At 42.4% G+C, this 17,149-nt stretch overlaps 2 protein-coding genes and 1 long non-coding RNA gene across 5 annotated transcripts; 2 read left to right on the top strand and 1 right to left on the bottom strand.

The window, feature by feature from the left end:
* Nucleotides 1-7: 7 nt before the first annotated feature.
* On the bottom strand, nt 8-9,572 carry LOC129178041 (uncharacterized). Of its 2 annotated transcripts, none has more exons than XR_008569738.1 (3): nt 9,113-9,572; nt 6,367-6,460; nt 8-125 (listed from the first exon to the last, which is right to left on the bottom strand). It is a non-coding gene; the product is annotated as an uncharacterized LOC129178041 (long non-coding RNA). The 2 variants fall into 2 exon arrangements; XR_008569739.1 differs by lacking the exon at nt 9,113-9,572 and adding an exon at nt 6,572-6,953.
* LOC129178037 (UDP-glucuronosyltransferase 2C1-like) lies at nt 1,126-6,364 on the top strand. Of its 2 annotated transcripts, XM_054769719.1 has the most exons (3): nt 1,155-1,247; nt 1,507-1,645; nt 3,268-6,364. In XM_054769719.1, exon 3 carries the CDS (start codon nt 3,268-3,270, stop codon nt 4,846-4,848), a length of 1,581 nt encoding a protein of 526 aa, XP_054625694.1. In that variant the 5' UTR covers nt 1,155-1,247; nt 1,507-1,645; the 3' UTR covers nt 4,849-6,364. The 2 variants fall into 2 exon arrangements, with proteins under 2 accessions (XP_054625692.1, XP_054625694.1); XM_054769717.1 differs by lacking the exon at nt 1,507-1,645 and having other exon boundaries at nt 1,126-1,247.
* A 3,295-nt stretch (nt 9,573-12,867) lies between the features above and the next one.
* Nucleotides 12,868-14,445, top strand: LOC129178438 (UDP-glucuronosyltransferase 2C1-like). Its single transcript, XM_054770688.1, has one exon. The coding sequence runs from the start codon at nt 12,868-12,870 to the stop codon at nt 14,443-14,445; it is 1,578 nt and encodes a 525-aa protein (XP_054626663.1).
* The last annotated feature ends 2,704 nt before the right edge of the window (nt 14,446-17,149 follow it).

Raw genomic sequence — 17,149 nt, 5'->3', positions numbered from 1 at the left:
AAGCACTGCCCCGTTTTCCCCACCCCCGCCAAAGCCCCCCATCTCGCGCTCCTCGCTGTTCTTGAGGTCACTGATCACAAGATAGGATCAGCCTCCTCCTCCTTGCACCCAATCAGCCTCCTCCGCTGCAGCATCACAAAAGAAAAAGAGTATCTGTACCAATAATAGTCTCCTCTTCCTCACTAGTTTTACAACAGTATCATGGATGCAGACAGTCTCCTCTTCCTCACTAGTTTTACAACAGTATAATGGATGCAGACATAAATAATATTGAAAAATAGTACTCAAGTGAATGGCATTCTACTTATAGATGGTCTTTACTGCGTTGCTAGAACAACAAATACAATAAATATAATCTGAACAAAGTCTGACGGTGGTCATGTTTTCTGTCATTTGAAAACACCACAATGATAATATTGATTTAATTATGTATAAATATGCTTATTAACTTGAGTAATTCATTCATAACTTGCACTATGATATTACCACCTGACTTTTTTGTTTTTAAATTTTTCAACAGTTTACAGTACAGTACATGGACAAATTACCTTCAAATGGAGCTGAATTTACTAAAAATTAGACAGTCTTTTCCAGTCATATTTCCCAAAACAGACAGGGGTTTGTCTACTAGCTGAAAAACAAAGTTGAAACCCAGGTGCCGCTATACGCAGTGAATGACAACGTACACTCCAGGAAGTAGCCGCATCCCGGTATGCAAAGGAGCGACACCAGGATAGAACTTCTACTACAGTCAGCTAGCTAATGTATCATTTTGAGAAACTGAAACACAAAACTACAACGTGAACCCTAGATCGTAAAACAAAATTAACATTTTTGAAGGCCTAGTCAGCCACCTCGCTATATTTGTGTTGTGTCTTTTCTTTAAACTTCGAGCAATAGTTGCATGTAGCTGTACTGTTTACTGTAACGTAAGTGCACTTTAAAGACTGTCGGACAGGCGAGTAGACGAGTTTACAATAAAACTGCTAAACTTCCATCGAGTGGTAAACAAATGGAGCCAAGATAACAGTAACATGAGCAATCCATTTGTGGGGTTGTAATGATTAACGTACGTGTAAACACACATTCAATTGACCTCTCATACGAATATTAGCTTTAGTATAGCTTCTCCCACACTGCTGCACCGCCCCTGAACGCCACACTCCAGAGGAACTGAGGGGATCCAAAACAAGTCGGCGAGTCGTTTCCAGCAGTCTACGTGAAAAACACCCCAACTCAATCGCACCGTGAGTATGGCACATCGGAGTATCGGAGAAATAGAATTGTTTTTATACCATTAAAAAATACTGGAAACGTGTACTGGTGAATATTGCAAGGTGAAAGAATGTCACCTTTATCTGATCTGTGTAGATTATGCTATTCGAAATAACCTCGAACGGCAAAACATCACAGTTGTTTGTTGTGTAAATGCGGGGAACAGCCGACAGGTTCAAAATGTGTGCATGTCATTTATGATTGTACTTTCGATCTCTATTTGTCTGATAGGGGATTAATCATGGTGTTGGGGATTAATCATGGTGTAGATTTGCTCGAAGTGGCTGCTCTGGAACCATGGCAACATGTGATCCAATCTAGGACTACTAAACATATTGGTTGAAGTATTTCAACATTTTTTCACCGACAGGTATGTGCATTATATTATGCGAGACTAACGAAAAGGCGCCTATCACACTTTGCTGTAAATGCTGTCATTTTTTTCTGCCTTTTCTTCCTCTAGTAGTTGTTCTGTGTAAATAGTCCCAAGGTATATTAGGTAGTATTCGAGCAGTAACAGCGTCAACGTACAGGCATGTGGAATATGTTGTTGCATGATCAGATAATATTAAAAGTTTAGAAGAACTGCATGCAGTACAATTTTCTGTCAAAATGAAATAACCAATTCACTATTGACACAACGTATTCCCAGGTTTTTGCGGGCCACATAAAATGATGTGGCGGGCCTTGAGTTTGACACAAGTGCCCTTTGGGTTGTGCTCACAGTGCTTTGGAACATGCCTTGGTTTCTACTTGGTGGAAATTCACTTATCAGTCAAGTCTGGAACCAGTTAACTGCGATAAATAAGAGATTACTGTATAATAAATTGAAAAATGATGAATTAATTAAGTAAATTAGTCGCTAAGTCCCGACAGGCCCCCAGAAAAGACATTTTGCTGGATGGTGGCCATGTTTTTCAACCAATCTTGCTCCAATTTTACAGACATGTGCGTGTCAGTCCCCTAAAGACGAATGCCAAATTTGGTGTTGATTTGGCTAAACACTTGGAAATTACGATGGGTGTCTTTCATAGTGTGCAATGATCTGTGTGCTTTGGGGTTTAATAACAGTGCCCCCATGAGGCGTATTTGTCACAAAAATAATAGCACAGGCAACACAGTAGGGGTGCATCGTTTGACAAATCTCTGCTCTTTTGTATACGGCGGTTCAGAAATAGAAACTTGAATTTCCTTTTCATATGGGCACCGTTGCACTTGTGTTGCGACTCTGAAGTCAAGATTCGATGGCAGAATATGGGCAGGGTGACTTCACCCTCTCAAAAAACGCTGACCAGTGTGAAAAGAATATGGCCGAATCCCAATTGTACCCCTTACCGCATATCTTAGCTCTTACCCCTAGGTTTTGCGCGGTCACGAGAATCAAGTGGTGTCTCAATTCTCCTTAAATCGAGGGGTAAGTGCGAAGGGGTGCCCAGCCCTAGAAACCAAGTGTGGTCAAAATGAAGGAGTAGGTAGAGTTTATGCGGATACAACACTTCAGCGGCAGAGCAGAGACCAAAAGAAGCATATACTGTAAATGTAAGTAATCATATTGATTTTCACAGTAACGTCACTGGTGTTTTATTAGATACAATTCTCATGGTGAGAACTCTGTAGCTCCTTTCACACTGCCCGTTGCACCTTTTTTTCCGGATCAATCAGTGTGAAAAGCACCGACAAGCAATGGTGCATCAAAGTCCTGGTTTAGGTGGTACGTAGTATCATAGTCATAATAAAGGGGGGGCAGCTTCTCTGTGAAAGGGGATGCAGAGACCAGGGTGTTCAGCATTGAAGCAGTTGTGACTGTCTGACCTATTTTATACATAGCCAGGCTTCTGATTATGTTTGCTGGGTTCTGTATAAAAATAACAGGAGAATACATCCCAGGTCTACTGTTACAATTACGATTTTGTTACAATTTTACGGCATCTCTGTGTGAAAGAGGCTTATCAGAAAACAAAACAAGCTGAGTCTTATGCTGTGTCATTTCAGATGAGGGTGATGAGTCTCTGCAGCGCCTTGCTGCTCATTGTCGTGCTTCCCAGAGGCTGCCAGGGAGGCAATATCCTGGTCTTTCCCATCGAGGGCAGCCATTGGGTGAACATGGACATTTTCATCCAAGAGCTGCACTCACGAGGGCACAATGTGACTATTGTGCATCCCAGAAAGACGTGGTACATCAAGGACAACGCCTCCTATTACCACACCGTCGCCGTTCCAGTGGAAAAAAGCTTGGACAAAGGGTTCATCACCAGCTTGGTTTTTGAGATTATCAAGTTTGAGAGGGGGTCTCTGCCCTTGGTGACTTTTCTCCACCTGAGCGTTGGCATGTTCGGAATGTTCCTGGAAGCTCACAATATGGTGGGTGAATTTACGACGGCGATGCTTGACGACAACAACCTGATGAAGAAATTGAACGACAGTAAGTTTGACCTACTTCTCACTGACCCCTGCTGGGGGGGAGGTGTCATCATAGCCAAATATTTGAACCTTCCCCTGGTGTACAATGTTCGCTGGATAATTGCTACCGAAGGCCATCTCACCATAGCCCCTTCGCCTCTGTCTTACATTCCTATTACGGGAACAGGCAACACCAACAAGATGACCTTTTTTCAAAGAGTCAAAAATGTTATTGTGTTTTTCGTAGGCTACACGCAGCATAACTTGTTGATGAAATACATATACCAGAAAATATGTGACAAATATCTGGGGCCTGATAACGACATGCATCATTTACTCACGTCTGCTCACCTGTGGCTTATGAGAGCGGACTTTGTCTTTGAGTTTCCTCGCCCAACCATGCCCAACGTCATCTACATGGGAGGCTTCCAGTGTAAACCTGCCAAGCCTCTACCCGATCACCTGGAGGAGTTCATGCAAAGTTCTGGAGAGCATGGAGTCATCATCATGTCTCTGGGGACATTTGTGGATGAACTACCTGCCGACTTAGCCGATGAAATAGCGGCAGCTTTTGCCGAGCTACCTCAGAAGGTCATCTGGAGGTATAAAGGTGCTAAGCCTTCCACTCTGGGGAACAACACTCTTCTGGTGGACTGGATGCCACAGAACGACCTCCTTGGACATCCCAAGATCAAACTCTTTGTGGCTCACGGTGGGACAAATGGCGTCCAGGAAGCTATTTATCATGGAGTGCCGGTTGTGGGAATCCCTTTGTTTTTCGACCAGTATGACAACTTGCTCCGTCTCTCAGACAGAGGGGCGGCCATCATCGTCCAGTTAGCATCACTGGATAAAGATAACCTCCTGAAGGCCATGCAGGAAGTTCTGTTGAATCCATCCTACAGGACAAACATAAAGAGAATCTCTCGCCTGCACAGAGATCAGCCCATCGCGCCAATCGACAACGCCCTCTTCTGGATCGAGTTTGTCATGAGACACAAAGGTGCAGCTCACCTGAGGAGCGAGTCCTACAAGCTGCCCTGGTACGCTTACTACTCTGTGGATGTGTATTTGTTCCTAGCTGGTGTTGTCCTAGCGGGATCCATGATGTTTTTCATCACAATCAAGTGTTTGTACTCTGCGTTGTGTCGGAAGAAAGTCAAACGCGAGTAGTCAGTCTGGACGTACGCGTTTTTAAAAGTTTGCATGCACTTGAAAATCACAGTGGTGCTGCATCATCATTGTCCAACAGGGGTCGTCTGAGGGCCATGCTCACCACACAGTATGTGTATGGTATGTTGACCCAAATATAAGACACCTTTTTTGAAAATTATTAAAAGACAAAATATTTTTTTTTGGTGTGTTTTCAAGATAAGTAAAATAACCACTAGCAGATTGCAATAAAAATGACACCGTAAATTCCGGTGTATAAGCCGCACACACTAAATTTAGAGGAAATGCAGATTTGTACATATATAAGCCGTACGTGTCCACTTTATAAAATGGCATATTGTGGTGCGCACGAGTCCATGAGGACCAGGCAGCTGTTTATTTGACAGGAGCCAATTATAAGCTATGAAAAAATTCACAACAAACTTGTCAACCCATTGGATATTGCAGGAGGTCATTTACTCAATATAACAGTCCGACTCACTGTGTCATTTTACAAACAACATTAAGCTCATCACACAGCAACTTAACACTCAAAAAGATACCTAGAAAATATACATTACAAGAACCACTAGATGTTTAAAATAACAAACAGCAGCTATTTTAACATCGACTCATAACGCATTACTGCCAGAAGAGCAGTTCAATGGAAGACAAGCAGCATACAAAATAGTGGATGGTGCTGCAATGCTGCCTCTCTCCACCAGAGGAGGCCAGAGGACCCAGAGTCCAGAAGGAGGCTGACGTCATTGCAGCGTCCAAATGATTGTGTTGCTCAGACGCAATGGATTATGGGAAAACTTTAAAAGTCTCTTTTTTTCATTTTAAACTCTTATCGGTACATGTTTCTATTTGTCAGGTACGCCTTTTGAGTGTTAAGTTGCTGTGTGATGAACTTAGTGTTAGTACAGTACATTTACAATATGCCTTTATCCCTAACCATTTTCAAGCTACAACCATTTGAAATAGTAAAACACAAACACACTCTGGCGCCTAAAGGGTTCATTCAATTGTACAAATTGTTACATTGAAGTATGCTGGAAATTACACTGAAATTACATGTCTTTGAACACAACCCCTCATTCCTCATGAGTTTGAAGTGCGATTCAAATGTTCTATTTGAGACTAGTGTCAGACTAGATTTTTAGACTTGTGTGGTATCTTTTAGCCTGTCCTGTCATTGATCTTTCTCATTAAATACCGTAAAAATGGGTATATTTCACATATTTGTGCTAATGGTGATTAATCTTAATTTAAAAACTGATTAATCTGATTAAAATTTGTAATCATTTGACAGTCCTAATACCAACTGATAAGATGATGCCTATTAATGTGCCTGCAGACTGTAAATGATTGTAAGATGGCTTATAAGTCATTACGCATTGTTAAAGATAAAATGTACACTAGAAAGCAGCTAGTTTTCATATGTCATAGTAACAGCCACTTACTGTTGTATGCGTAGATTCAGTATCACTTTTATTAACTCTAATAAACATGTCTCAATCACTGTGTGCGCCTTACCTCAAATAGACACCTCCCTTTTCCCTCACAGGTGGTGGAACACAATCCATCCTGAGATTCCGTTTGACCTCCACAATGTAGAATCCATTTTTTCCTACAGGAAATTAAGGAAATTGAATTCATCCATGTCGTTGCAGTATTTTCTTTGTCCGCTTAAGCTACATTCAACCCCCCCCCCAAAAAGCCAAAGAAAAATCAAACACACTTGAGTTCATCCTTCAGGGGCTCACTGATCTGAAGTCTTGAGATTTGCTGTATTTTGCGTGACATCGTGCACTATGGTTTGAGCTTCTTTTGTGCAACTTTGGAGTGCATTTTTCTCCCACAAAGTGTGTTGCACAACTAACAGTAAGACTGTGGGCGTGTTCGACTCATGGTCGCCACGCTAACTTCTAACTCTGGAATGTACATCTGCAGGAAGTAAACAATTATGAGGGAATCCTTCAAAAAGGCCAAGATACAGAAATACAAGCGTAAAAGCTGGAGAATAAAAACAAGCACTGACTACCACGAGGCAGAGCAGTCCCTGCAATAAACAGCATTGTTCTTCTTGGAGGGAGTCCAAGGTGGGGCAAGCAAAGCCAGGAAATGTCTCAAGTCCCACTGGAGAGACGTTTTTTGCTCCTCTCTCACACAGACACACACAAGCTTTGCTTTGAATCTCATTCATCTAACAGGAAGCTTTATTGACTGCAGAGGGCGAAAAGTAGAATTGTGCATTCGTAGCATTGAATTAGGGGCACTGATGACAGACGGGGCAGCCATACACTGGGTCTAGGGGGTGCAACACCCCCCCCGATAAAGGGCTTGTCCCCCCCTCCCAAAAATAAAAATTTTAGAGGCGAAAACTCCACCAGAAAAAAAGCACAAGACAGCTTCTCTCAGAGCCCCCATACCCTCATTAAACATCCAATCACTGTTAGCATGCAAATGAGCCAAGAAGCTACTGTGGTGTCAGGTTTCAAGACAGAGCAGACTTTGAGAAACAGAAAGCGACCAGTTAGACAATAATTATCAACTAAAAACAGAGGTTAATATAACGTTTATGTAATATATTTGTTCAATAAACTAGGGGAATAGTTAATAGCTCTTTTCCGCCAGTGGGAGTTTCTCAGCCACACGAGCACAGAGGGTAGACTGCATGTAACTGCATGTAACAAATGAGCTGTGTCCTCAGAGCCTTGTTAGTCTCTTCTTGTAGTCTTAAAATCTGGATGTAGGCTATTTTATTTTACTTTCATTTTTATTTTTCAGTTTCCCCACTGAACAAATGCCACCCTATTGTGGTCAGGGGGGTTGCATGCCTCAGTGACCTTCAGAGCTATAGCAGCAGGAGGTGAGTCTTCAGGTGGGACACCCAAGTTGGACAGGTCTCCCCTGATGAGATAAGAGTGAAGTCAGGCTTGGATTGTGTATTTAAGCTCTTGAATTGTTCTAAGACAGGTTTTGATGCTATAGAACAACCACTGCAAAATGGGCCCGAAAGACAATCTGGAGGTATAAAGGTGGTAAACCGGAGGACAGGATGTCACATAGTGATTTTTTTCTGCAATTGTCGGCATTCGATTTCGCTGACGCAAGATGGAAAGCAAATGCTGTCGCTGAACTATAGCAGGGAAATGCATTAAAATAGCACAGAAGGAAGGCTGACTGATCCCTCCCACAGGACCATCATCAAAAGACTCTCCAGGATGCAGAGATCAGCTGATCAAACAGCTGAAAAACGTCCTCTTCTGGATCAGCATGGTACTCCCAACTAATCTGTGGTCGTCAGTTTCACCTGTTAGATGGGCTCACCTGATAGGCCTCTCGCGACCAGAGCAGACTAATTGCGATAACTATCACCTCGCTCGCGGCTTTGCATTCTTCTATCACAACACTTGGCACATTTAGGACTGACTGGCACCAACCAGCTAAGACCTCTGTGTGATACACATATTGACATAAAGTAGTTTGAAAAAGTGTTTGCCCCCTTCCCGATTTCTTTTTTTTGCATGTGATTGCACCCGTTAAAATATAACTGAAATTGAGATCTATCAGTCTGGAAAAGGTTATAAAGTAATTTCTAAAGCTTTGAGACTGCAGTGAAGCAGTCAGAGCCGTTATCCACAAATGACGAAAACATGGAACAGTGGTGAACCTTCCCAGGAGTGGCCAGCCAACCAAAATGACCCCGAGAGCACAGCGACGACTCATCCAAGAGGTCACAAAAGACTCCACAACATCATCTACAGAACCGCAAGCCTCACTTGCCTCAGTTAAGGTCAGTGTTCATGACACCACCATCAGAAAGAAAAACAGCCTGCATAGTAGAGTTCCAAGACGAAAACCATTGCTGAACAAGAACATTAAGGCTCCTTTTAATTTTGCCAGAAAACATCTTGATGATCCCTAAGACCTATGGGACGCAATGCAACTGAAGTTTTTGGAAGGTGTGTGTCCCATTACAATTAACGCCGCATTTCAGAAAAACAACCTAACAGTAAAATACGGTGGTGGTAGTGTGATGGTCTGGGGCTGTTTTTCTGCTTCAGGACCTGGAACCTGGATCTCTGATAAATAGAACCATTCATTCTGCTGTCTACCAAAAATCCCGAAGGAGAATGTCTGGCCATCTGTCTGTGACCTCAAGCTGAAACCAACGTGGCAGCAGGACAATGATCCAAAACACACCAGTAAGTCCACCTCTGAACGGCTGAAGAAAAACAAAATGAAGCCTTTGGAGTGGCCTCGTCAAAGTCCTGACCTGAATCCTATTGAGATGCTGTGGCATGACGTTTAAAAGGTGCTTCATGCTGGAAAACCTTCCAATGTGGCTGAATTACAACAATTCTGCAAAGATGAGTGGGCCAAAATTCCTCCACAGCACTGTAAGAGACTCATTGCAAGTTATCAGAAACACTTGATTGCAGTTGTTGCTGCTAAGGGTGGCCTGACCTGAAGTGACTCGGACTTGCTCTTGCACCTGAGTAGAAGACGAGTTACATGAGGTTGTATGACATCCCCATCAGCGGTGTAGTCCATCAACAGTGACATACCCCCCAGTTCTGTGAGCCGTGAGTCCAGTTCTGGTCAGAAACCTAGTTTGTTAGTTATTGGGGTTACTTAAGAGTTTGGTTTCTCAAACCAATATGCCTTCGAAAGAGTAAGACATTTGCATGACAAAAATGCCTCCTCAAAAAAAATCAGACCTCACAATGGCTCAGCTCGACTTTCTCTGATGTCGTATTAATGGGCGCTATCGGCTGCCCATTGTTGTGTATGTCATGAAGATGACTGCGACGCTCGCATCTCCATCCACTGTGGAACACGTAAACGCTCGCGGCGGGTGCATAACGGCAATAACTAACCGGAAATATGTTTCTCATCACCGGGTTAGTCACTGTTGATGCACTACAATGCTGACGGGGATATCATACTTCATGTAAAAAAAATCTGATATATTCAGGATGTCTAGCCTTTCAGTCAAAGGAGTTGCTCATTGCACATTCACATAACCCCAGCAGCCTTTTCCACCGTGCTTATAGGTGTGCATATAACAGTTTAACCTAAAGTGAAACTTTGAACTTCCTTATCAGCAGCCGAGCAATTCAGAGCGTGAAACAACAATGCTGAAAGTTAAAGTCCTGCTCCAGTTACAACGGTGAGGACTAAAACGTGTTCTTTAGTAGAAGGTAAATTCTGCCCTGGATGTCAAATGAGGTAATACTGACTTTTTTTTAATCTTGTGTCTCCTGAATTGATAGTTACCGGTACTTGCTTGTGTGTATTACTTGATGTTAACAGTCATACAGTCTGTGGTAGTCTAGTGGAAACGGTGCATTCAGGTGTAAAACGTGTGTTTAACATTCTACAGATTTTGCAGAACCTTTTGAGGTCAAGCAAAATTTATATGGTCGAAATCTGACTTGTTCAAAGCATTTTCCCCAATGGAAATGTAATTAATCTGTTCGAGGGTCTAACTGTCACCACCATAAAACCTTTATTCACTATACATGTATTTTTTCAAGCTTAAGCAAGCTACAAATAAAACCATCCTGCCTGATTTAGACATTGATTTTTTTTTAGTTTCATGTTAGTTCTATGCAAGACAAGCTGCCAGCCACACATTGACCCCAAGGCCACACTTTGGACACCCCCGATCTAATGCCACAAAATATGTGAGGGTGTCTCTAATTGAAGCAGGTTAGGTAAAAAGGCTATGAACACTAGTCTTACCTGTCTCTGATGCAAATACAAGGTCACTCAAAGGTGAGACAGGCTCAACGTCCATCCATTCATTTTCTATACCGCTTCTCCTCATTAGGGTCGCGGGGGCATGCTGGAGCCTATCCCAGCTGACTTTGGTACACGTTTTCAAGTTAATTTTATTTTTTGTTTGCATTGGCATGGTCCAGGGGTGTCCGGAGTGGGGCCCTAGGACCATTTCGGACCGCGGCACATTATAAAAATATACTTTAACATGAAAACTCGAAATAAAGCCGCAAAAATGGAAGTAGCAGTAATTGTACAAGAATAAATGAGGGAAAAATAACGCCATTTTAGTAACAAAATGGCATGTTTTAGTAACATAGGATATCATGAGGCTTGTCGCTCTCTTGTTGAAGCATCCTTTGCAGAGAAGCTCGCACCTCCCCCTCACGTTTCCCCAGCAGAAATAGCCGGATGACTCTCACACCTGGCACCACCCTCTCGTTTGCCCAGGTCTGCCTTATTACGGTCCTCACTTCCGCCTGTGGAGGCGCTGTCATGTCATTATCATGAACACCAGAAACGGGGCAGCTTGACGTTTGTCTGCTTCATTGATGATATAAGGGAAAATGGTTGGTAACTGGTTTGGATGAGGCTCGCTCCACCTTACCAGTGCAGTGAGACGTGGATGCCCAAGGAAGTAAACAAGATCAGCACAGCCACCAGACAGGCCATAGGCACGCCTGGGCAGGCTGAAGCCTATCTTCCCTTGCAGGCATCTGGCAGCACGTAAACTGTTTGGTAATGGGATGACCATCTTGTCGTGTCGTCAGGATTGCCATTTGCAAGATGCAAGCAGTGGGCTTGTCTGTTACATGTCGAGTTGCCACCTAGGAAACAGAGAATGAGATCTGTTGGAGCCTTTTGCTTACACAGCACATCAAATTCAACTTTTGAACCCCAGAAAAAGATTCTCGTACATTACCGGGCTTTATTGACTAGTAAAATTGCACATTACACTTACTACATCTGATAACAAGTAGGCATGATCAACATTGGCTTTTTACCAATACCCCATGTACACTGGAACCTCGGTTAGCGTGCAATTTGGTTTACGTCAAAAATGTACAGTTTGCATACCTTTTCCGGTGAGCACACAATGTGGTGCGCGTCATGTGAGGGTATTACTATCACACAACATCCTTGTTCACAGCGTGTGCACTTGCTAACAAAATGGAAACAGACACCGTAAATCAGCTCAGTCGCCCGTCTGCGATGCCATCATCGCTGGTTGCGTCGTTCTTTGTGTGTAGTTCTTTGCTTACACCCAACAAAGTCTCACAAGTGTTGTCCATGCATAAAACAATTATGTTTTGCTGTGAGTTATTTCTTCAATTCAAGTGTTTCTCACCTCAGTTCTCTGCTTTTCTTTTGATAATGGCTGCAAAATAACCTAAAATGGAGCCAAAGAAAGTGGCAAGCAGGTGGCAGCATTTTGATAAAGGTGAGAAACACTACTGAATTCAAGAAATAACTCATAGCAAAACACGTTGATGTCCTCCCTGATATCAGACATTATAAAGACAAAATAAATAGCTTTACCTCCCGGATTGAGCCCGCAATTCACTCTTCACCGCACGTGGCCTGTAATTATTACACCAGAAGTGAACAAACAAGGGTCTCCACATGCCTGTGTGATACAAACCTGGAATGTGTGTTGTGCAGTGAGAAAAGACTTTGTGATGTAGCATCCCCTTGGCAAAGACAAGGAAGTGGACATTGGAAGATGACATCACGACTACAAGGCAATAAAAGACAATAAAGGACATACAATACACAAAGACTTGACGCAGCAAGTCAACAATTGTCTATACCACTATAGTGATAACACACGATGCCAAATTCAACAACACATTTCATTCATCCATACAAGTTATTCATTTAGATACAGAAATCATTTACAAATCATGTGATTCTGTTTAAAATTTATATATTTATACTCACTTATTATTCTAAATTATTTTCTATTTATTATGAATCATTTATTTCTATTGCAAAGCACAACCAAATGCAGTGGTGCCTCAGTTAACGTCCTTATCCAGTTCTGGGTCACACGTGTGCTGAAGCCTATCCCAGCTGACACCCTGGACTTTGAATGGCGGTCTATATGTGCTGTGTGATTGACTGACGACCAGCCCAGGGTGCTCACAGCCAGCTGGGATAGTCCAGCTCACCTATGACCGTGAGCAAAATCTGGTAAAAATAGATGGATAAGTAAACATTTGCTCTCTTCCGCATTATAGGTTTAAGATGTATTGGGCCTGGATCTGTCTCACTGCCTCCTCTCTATATGTGACTGCTGTCTCTGGTGGCAAGGTGCTTGTTTACCCGATAGATGGGAGCCACTGGGTGAACATGAAAGTCATCATTGAGGAACTACACTCCAGAGGCCACCAGGTCGCCGTCGTGCAAACAAACGACAGCTGGTACATCAAGGAAAAGTCGCTGCTCTACACCTCCATTATACTAGATGTGGAGTCGGGTTTCGGCAAAGATTTTATCACGTCGTTTGTGGAGCAGTTGCTTAAGCTCCAGCGGGAGGGGAACCCTGCCTGGACTCGTTTCAAACTGGAAATGGAGCAAGCGGAAAAAGCCTCGCTGCTGCATGAGAAAACGGGGAAATTGCTGCAGTGGCTGTTTAAAAAGAAAGACTTGGTAGAGTCTCTGATAAGTGCAAAGTATGACCTTGTCCTGACAGATCCTGGTCTACCAGGCGGTGTCATCCTGGCCCATTACCTCAAACTACCTCTGGTCTTCAACGTGAGGTGGACCAGTCACGGCGAGGGCCACTTTGCAATGGCACCGTCCCCTCTGTCCTACGTGCCCATGACAGGAACAGGACTTTCCGATAAAATGAACTTTTTTGAAAGAGTTCTTAACGTTCTGGTTTTTGTCTTTGGAGAATATCAAATGGCCAAGTACATCAAACCACATTACGAAGGCTTGATTCAAAAGTATTTAGGTCCAGACATGAAGTACGACTCATTGTTCCAAGCAGCCGACCTGTGGCTCATGAGAGTGGACTTTGTCTTTGAGTTCCCTCGCCCCACCATGCCCAACGTCATCTACATGGGAGGGTTTCAATGCAAACCTGCCAAGCATCTACCCGACCACCTGGAGGAGTTTGTGCAAAGTTCTGGAGAACATGGAGTCATCATCATGTCTCTGGGGACTTTTGTGGATGAACTACCTACCGACTTAGCCGATATGATAGCGGCAGCATTTGCCAAGATACCTCAGAAGGTCATCTGGAGGTATAAAGGTGCTAAACCGTCCACTCTGGGCAACAACACTCTCCTGGTGGATTGGATGCCACAGAACGACCTCCTTGGACATCCCAAGATAAAACTCTTTGTGGCTCACGGGGGAACAAATGGCGTCCAGGAAGCTATTTATCACGGTGTTCCGATCCTTGGGCTTCCACTCATTTTTGATCAACGAGACAATCTTTTCAGGATTAGTGCGAAAGGAGCAGGGAAGGTCGTTGATATCTTCACAATGGATCAAGATATATTTTCCCAGGGTGTACAGGAGTTGCTGACTGATCCTTCCTACAGGATGAACATGCAGAGACTCTCCAGGTTGCACAGAGATCAGCCCATCGCGCCAATCGACAACGCCCTCTTCTGGATCGAGTTTGTCATGAGACACAAAGGTGCAGCTCACCTGAGGACCGAGTCCTACAAGCTGCCCTGGTACGCTTACTACTCTGTGGATGTGGTTCTCTGCTTAGCTGCTGTGGTACTCATTAGTCTCGTTTGTCTGAGTGCCTTGATTTACTGTCTTTGCTCCAAAGTGTGTCTGAAAAGAAAATGTAAACGTGATTAAAAAGTCGTTTAAACACTGGAAACGTGAATCGACCAATGCATTGCGCAAATTTGATCTGATCAAGACACAAAAATAGACCACTAATTGTAATGTATAATGACCAAGGAAAAGCATTTATCTCTACATTTTGGTCGTTTGCTGATATTATCCCTAACCAAAAGGAGTAGTCATTTTGTTTTTTCAGATATAAATTCATAAGATTTGGAGATACATGCTTCTCATTGGACAGCAACTAAAACATCACCTTGAGTACAACCATCAGAGAAGTGCAAACAAAAGTGAAATAACATTTGCGGTAATTTGTCAAATTTTACTTGATTGTGAATGAGCAAAATACAAAAATAGAATGTCACCCTGCGTGTAGACCTCCACCAAGGCAGAACTGTTAACCAAAGCAAAGGTAAATAATGTTGGCGCCCCCCCAACAACCCATCCTCCCAAGACAAAGTTTTTCTTTACAAAGACTATTTCTTTTAACCACTATATTAAATTACACATTATCCCCAAAAGAATGACATTATATTTGACCAATTACTGCTGTCATTTACTTTAAAAAAACAAAAACAAAAACTTTGCAATTAGCCTGGTGGGTGTTGATCACGTCTGAGCAGCATGAGGGCGCGAGTATCCCTCCTGCAGAGGGCGCCAACCTGCCACGCTGACCGCTACATGGGATTTTTTTTTCTTAGCCCTCAAAGCGCCCCAAAGAGAATGCCACCCAGGGCAACTGCCCATGTGGCCCATAGCTTCAACCGCCACTGAAGACTGATGATATCGTCACTGTCCAACAGAAAGTATGTGTCTCCAAATGATTAATTTTTAAATCACAAACCAATCATTTCTTAGTTATTTTCACTTTTAGAGTTGCATGCGTTTAATTTTTCAGTGACAATATGCAGGTAGAATGTCCTCCACCAAAAAGAAAAATAATATTCATAGTCATAGTTCTCAAATTCACCCAGATTAGAAATGAACAAAAGACTAGAACGGTTACATGTAATACAGTACTGTGCAAAAGTCAGAGGCCACCATTGGACTTGTGGTTTTACCGATGCTACCGTGAGCACATCGTCGCTCTCCAATGCAAAGCACGTACAATATAGTATCTCTAAATTTGGATGGTTTGTCGTTTTTATCTGAAAACAAAACCAAACATGATTTGCTTCGCGTGTGGGTTGAAAGGGGAAAACAGTGGCGATACATGCTTTCCATTTGCCACATGTAACTAGAAGTTCACTCGGACTGCAGACCTTCACCAAGGCAGAACATATGTAGTATATTTGTCAGATTGTACCCGATTGTAAATGAACAAAAGACAACAGTAGCTCAATGGCATGAAAATACATCTGCCATTTCTCCAGATCTTCACCAAAATGTGACAGGTTGCAACACACCTCTGCAATGTTGCGCAAACATTTTTCTTTGTGTATAGTCCTGCAAACTGTATGTGTACGATTATTTACTGTTTTATTGTGTTGAAAAGTGGTGGCCTCAGACTGTTACACGGCTTTGCATTTTAACCCCGTCCGACCTGAGTCGCATGGATGTATTTTTCTACTGTTGTTAGGCACATGCAATATAATAGACAATTGATAGGTTAAGATTTGCACACATAAAATGCAGAGTGAGAGTTAAAAAAGGCATTCTAGTATTGCTCCTCCGTGAAGAGAATAAAAATGACTTCAAATCATATGTAGTGTCTTCCTTTCATTCTTTGAGGCAGTGTTTTTTTTTTCCCATACTCTATAGTAATATACTTTTTGTATGTCAATGTTCTCAGTAATGAGGATGTGTCTCAAAGGGGGATGCTTGGAACCCAATTTGATACAGAGATTGGATCAAAAATGAGCTTCCTCCACATTTTCTCTATGAATCATTTGCTTTCCATATATTTAAATGAAATTCACTGCATGGCAATGTGGATATTTCAATTCTATAACACAGCAAGGGACTTCTTTGGTCAAAATTCAAGGAATATTGCTGCCTAAGGCATTTTTACCACAATTTGTAGTTCCTATGTGGAAAGGTCCTTTGAAAACAGCCTCTAAGTGAGAAAACATGATTTTTTTTTTTTACCACTATAAAGTAGCGGAGTGCAAAATAAATCACATTTTCCTTTGTGTAAAAGAAAATTTCAACAACAGCGGGAGTCCCGGAGCGCAGACAATAAAAATACAAATAAAAATATACACTTTTGTGGTGTAAATGTCTACTTAATACAGAGGACGTAGGAACACCAACTAAATAAATAATATTTCCCTGATTTAAGTCTCGATTTTAAACAGTAGAGGGAGTACTGGGGCACAAAGATAAAAATGCCAATATTAACTTACACTTTCCTGGTGTAAAATGCTGGAGCGCAAAAAAAAAACAACTCCCACTCAGCAACAATAACTAACAACAAATACATCGGAACACGTGCAACACTGAATAGTGACTGCTATCAGGTCTACTGTTTCTGTATACGCGAGTCCTGTTTTGGAAAGCAAAATATGCACAAAATAGTTCAGGGCTGAAAAAAACACATTTAAAAATGCAATTATATCATTAGCTACTGCATGTTTTGGAAGGCAGAATTGTCTTATGTGCTACAGCTCCTGTATTGGATCTTATCAAATGCAGTGCAGGTGTTCTGATTGAAGTGTCCAGTGAGGGGATATTCCCATGAAGGATATGCATTTAACTACATTCCTTGATCGACTAC

The sequence above is a fragment of the Dunckerocampus dactyliophorus genome, chromosome 3 (assembly GCF_027744805.1).
Source record: "Dunckerocampus dactyliophorus isolate RoL2022-P2 chromosome 3, RoL_Ddac_1.1, whole genome shotgun sequence".
In the NCBI taxonomy this organism is placed as follows: domain Eukaryota; kingdom Metazoa; phylum Chordata; class Actinopteri; order Syngnathiformes; family Syngnathidae; genus Dunckerocampus; species Dunckerocampus dactyliophorus.
This window is presented reverse-complemented; position numbering and strand designations above follow the sequence as displayed.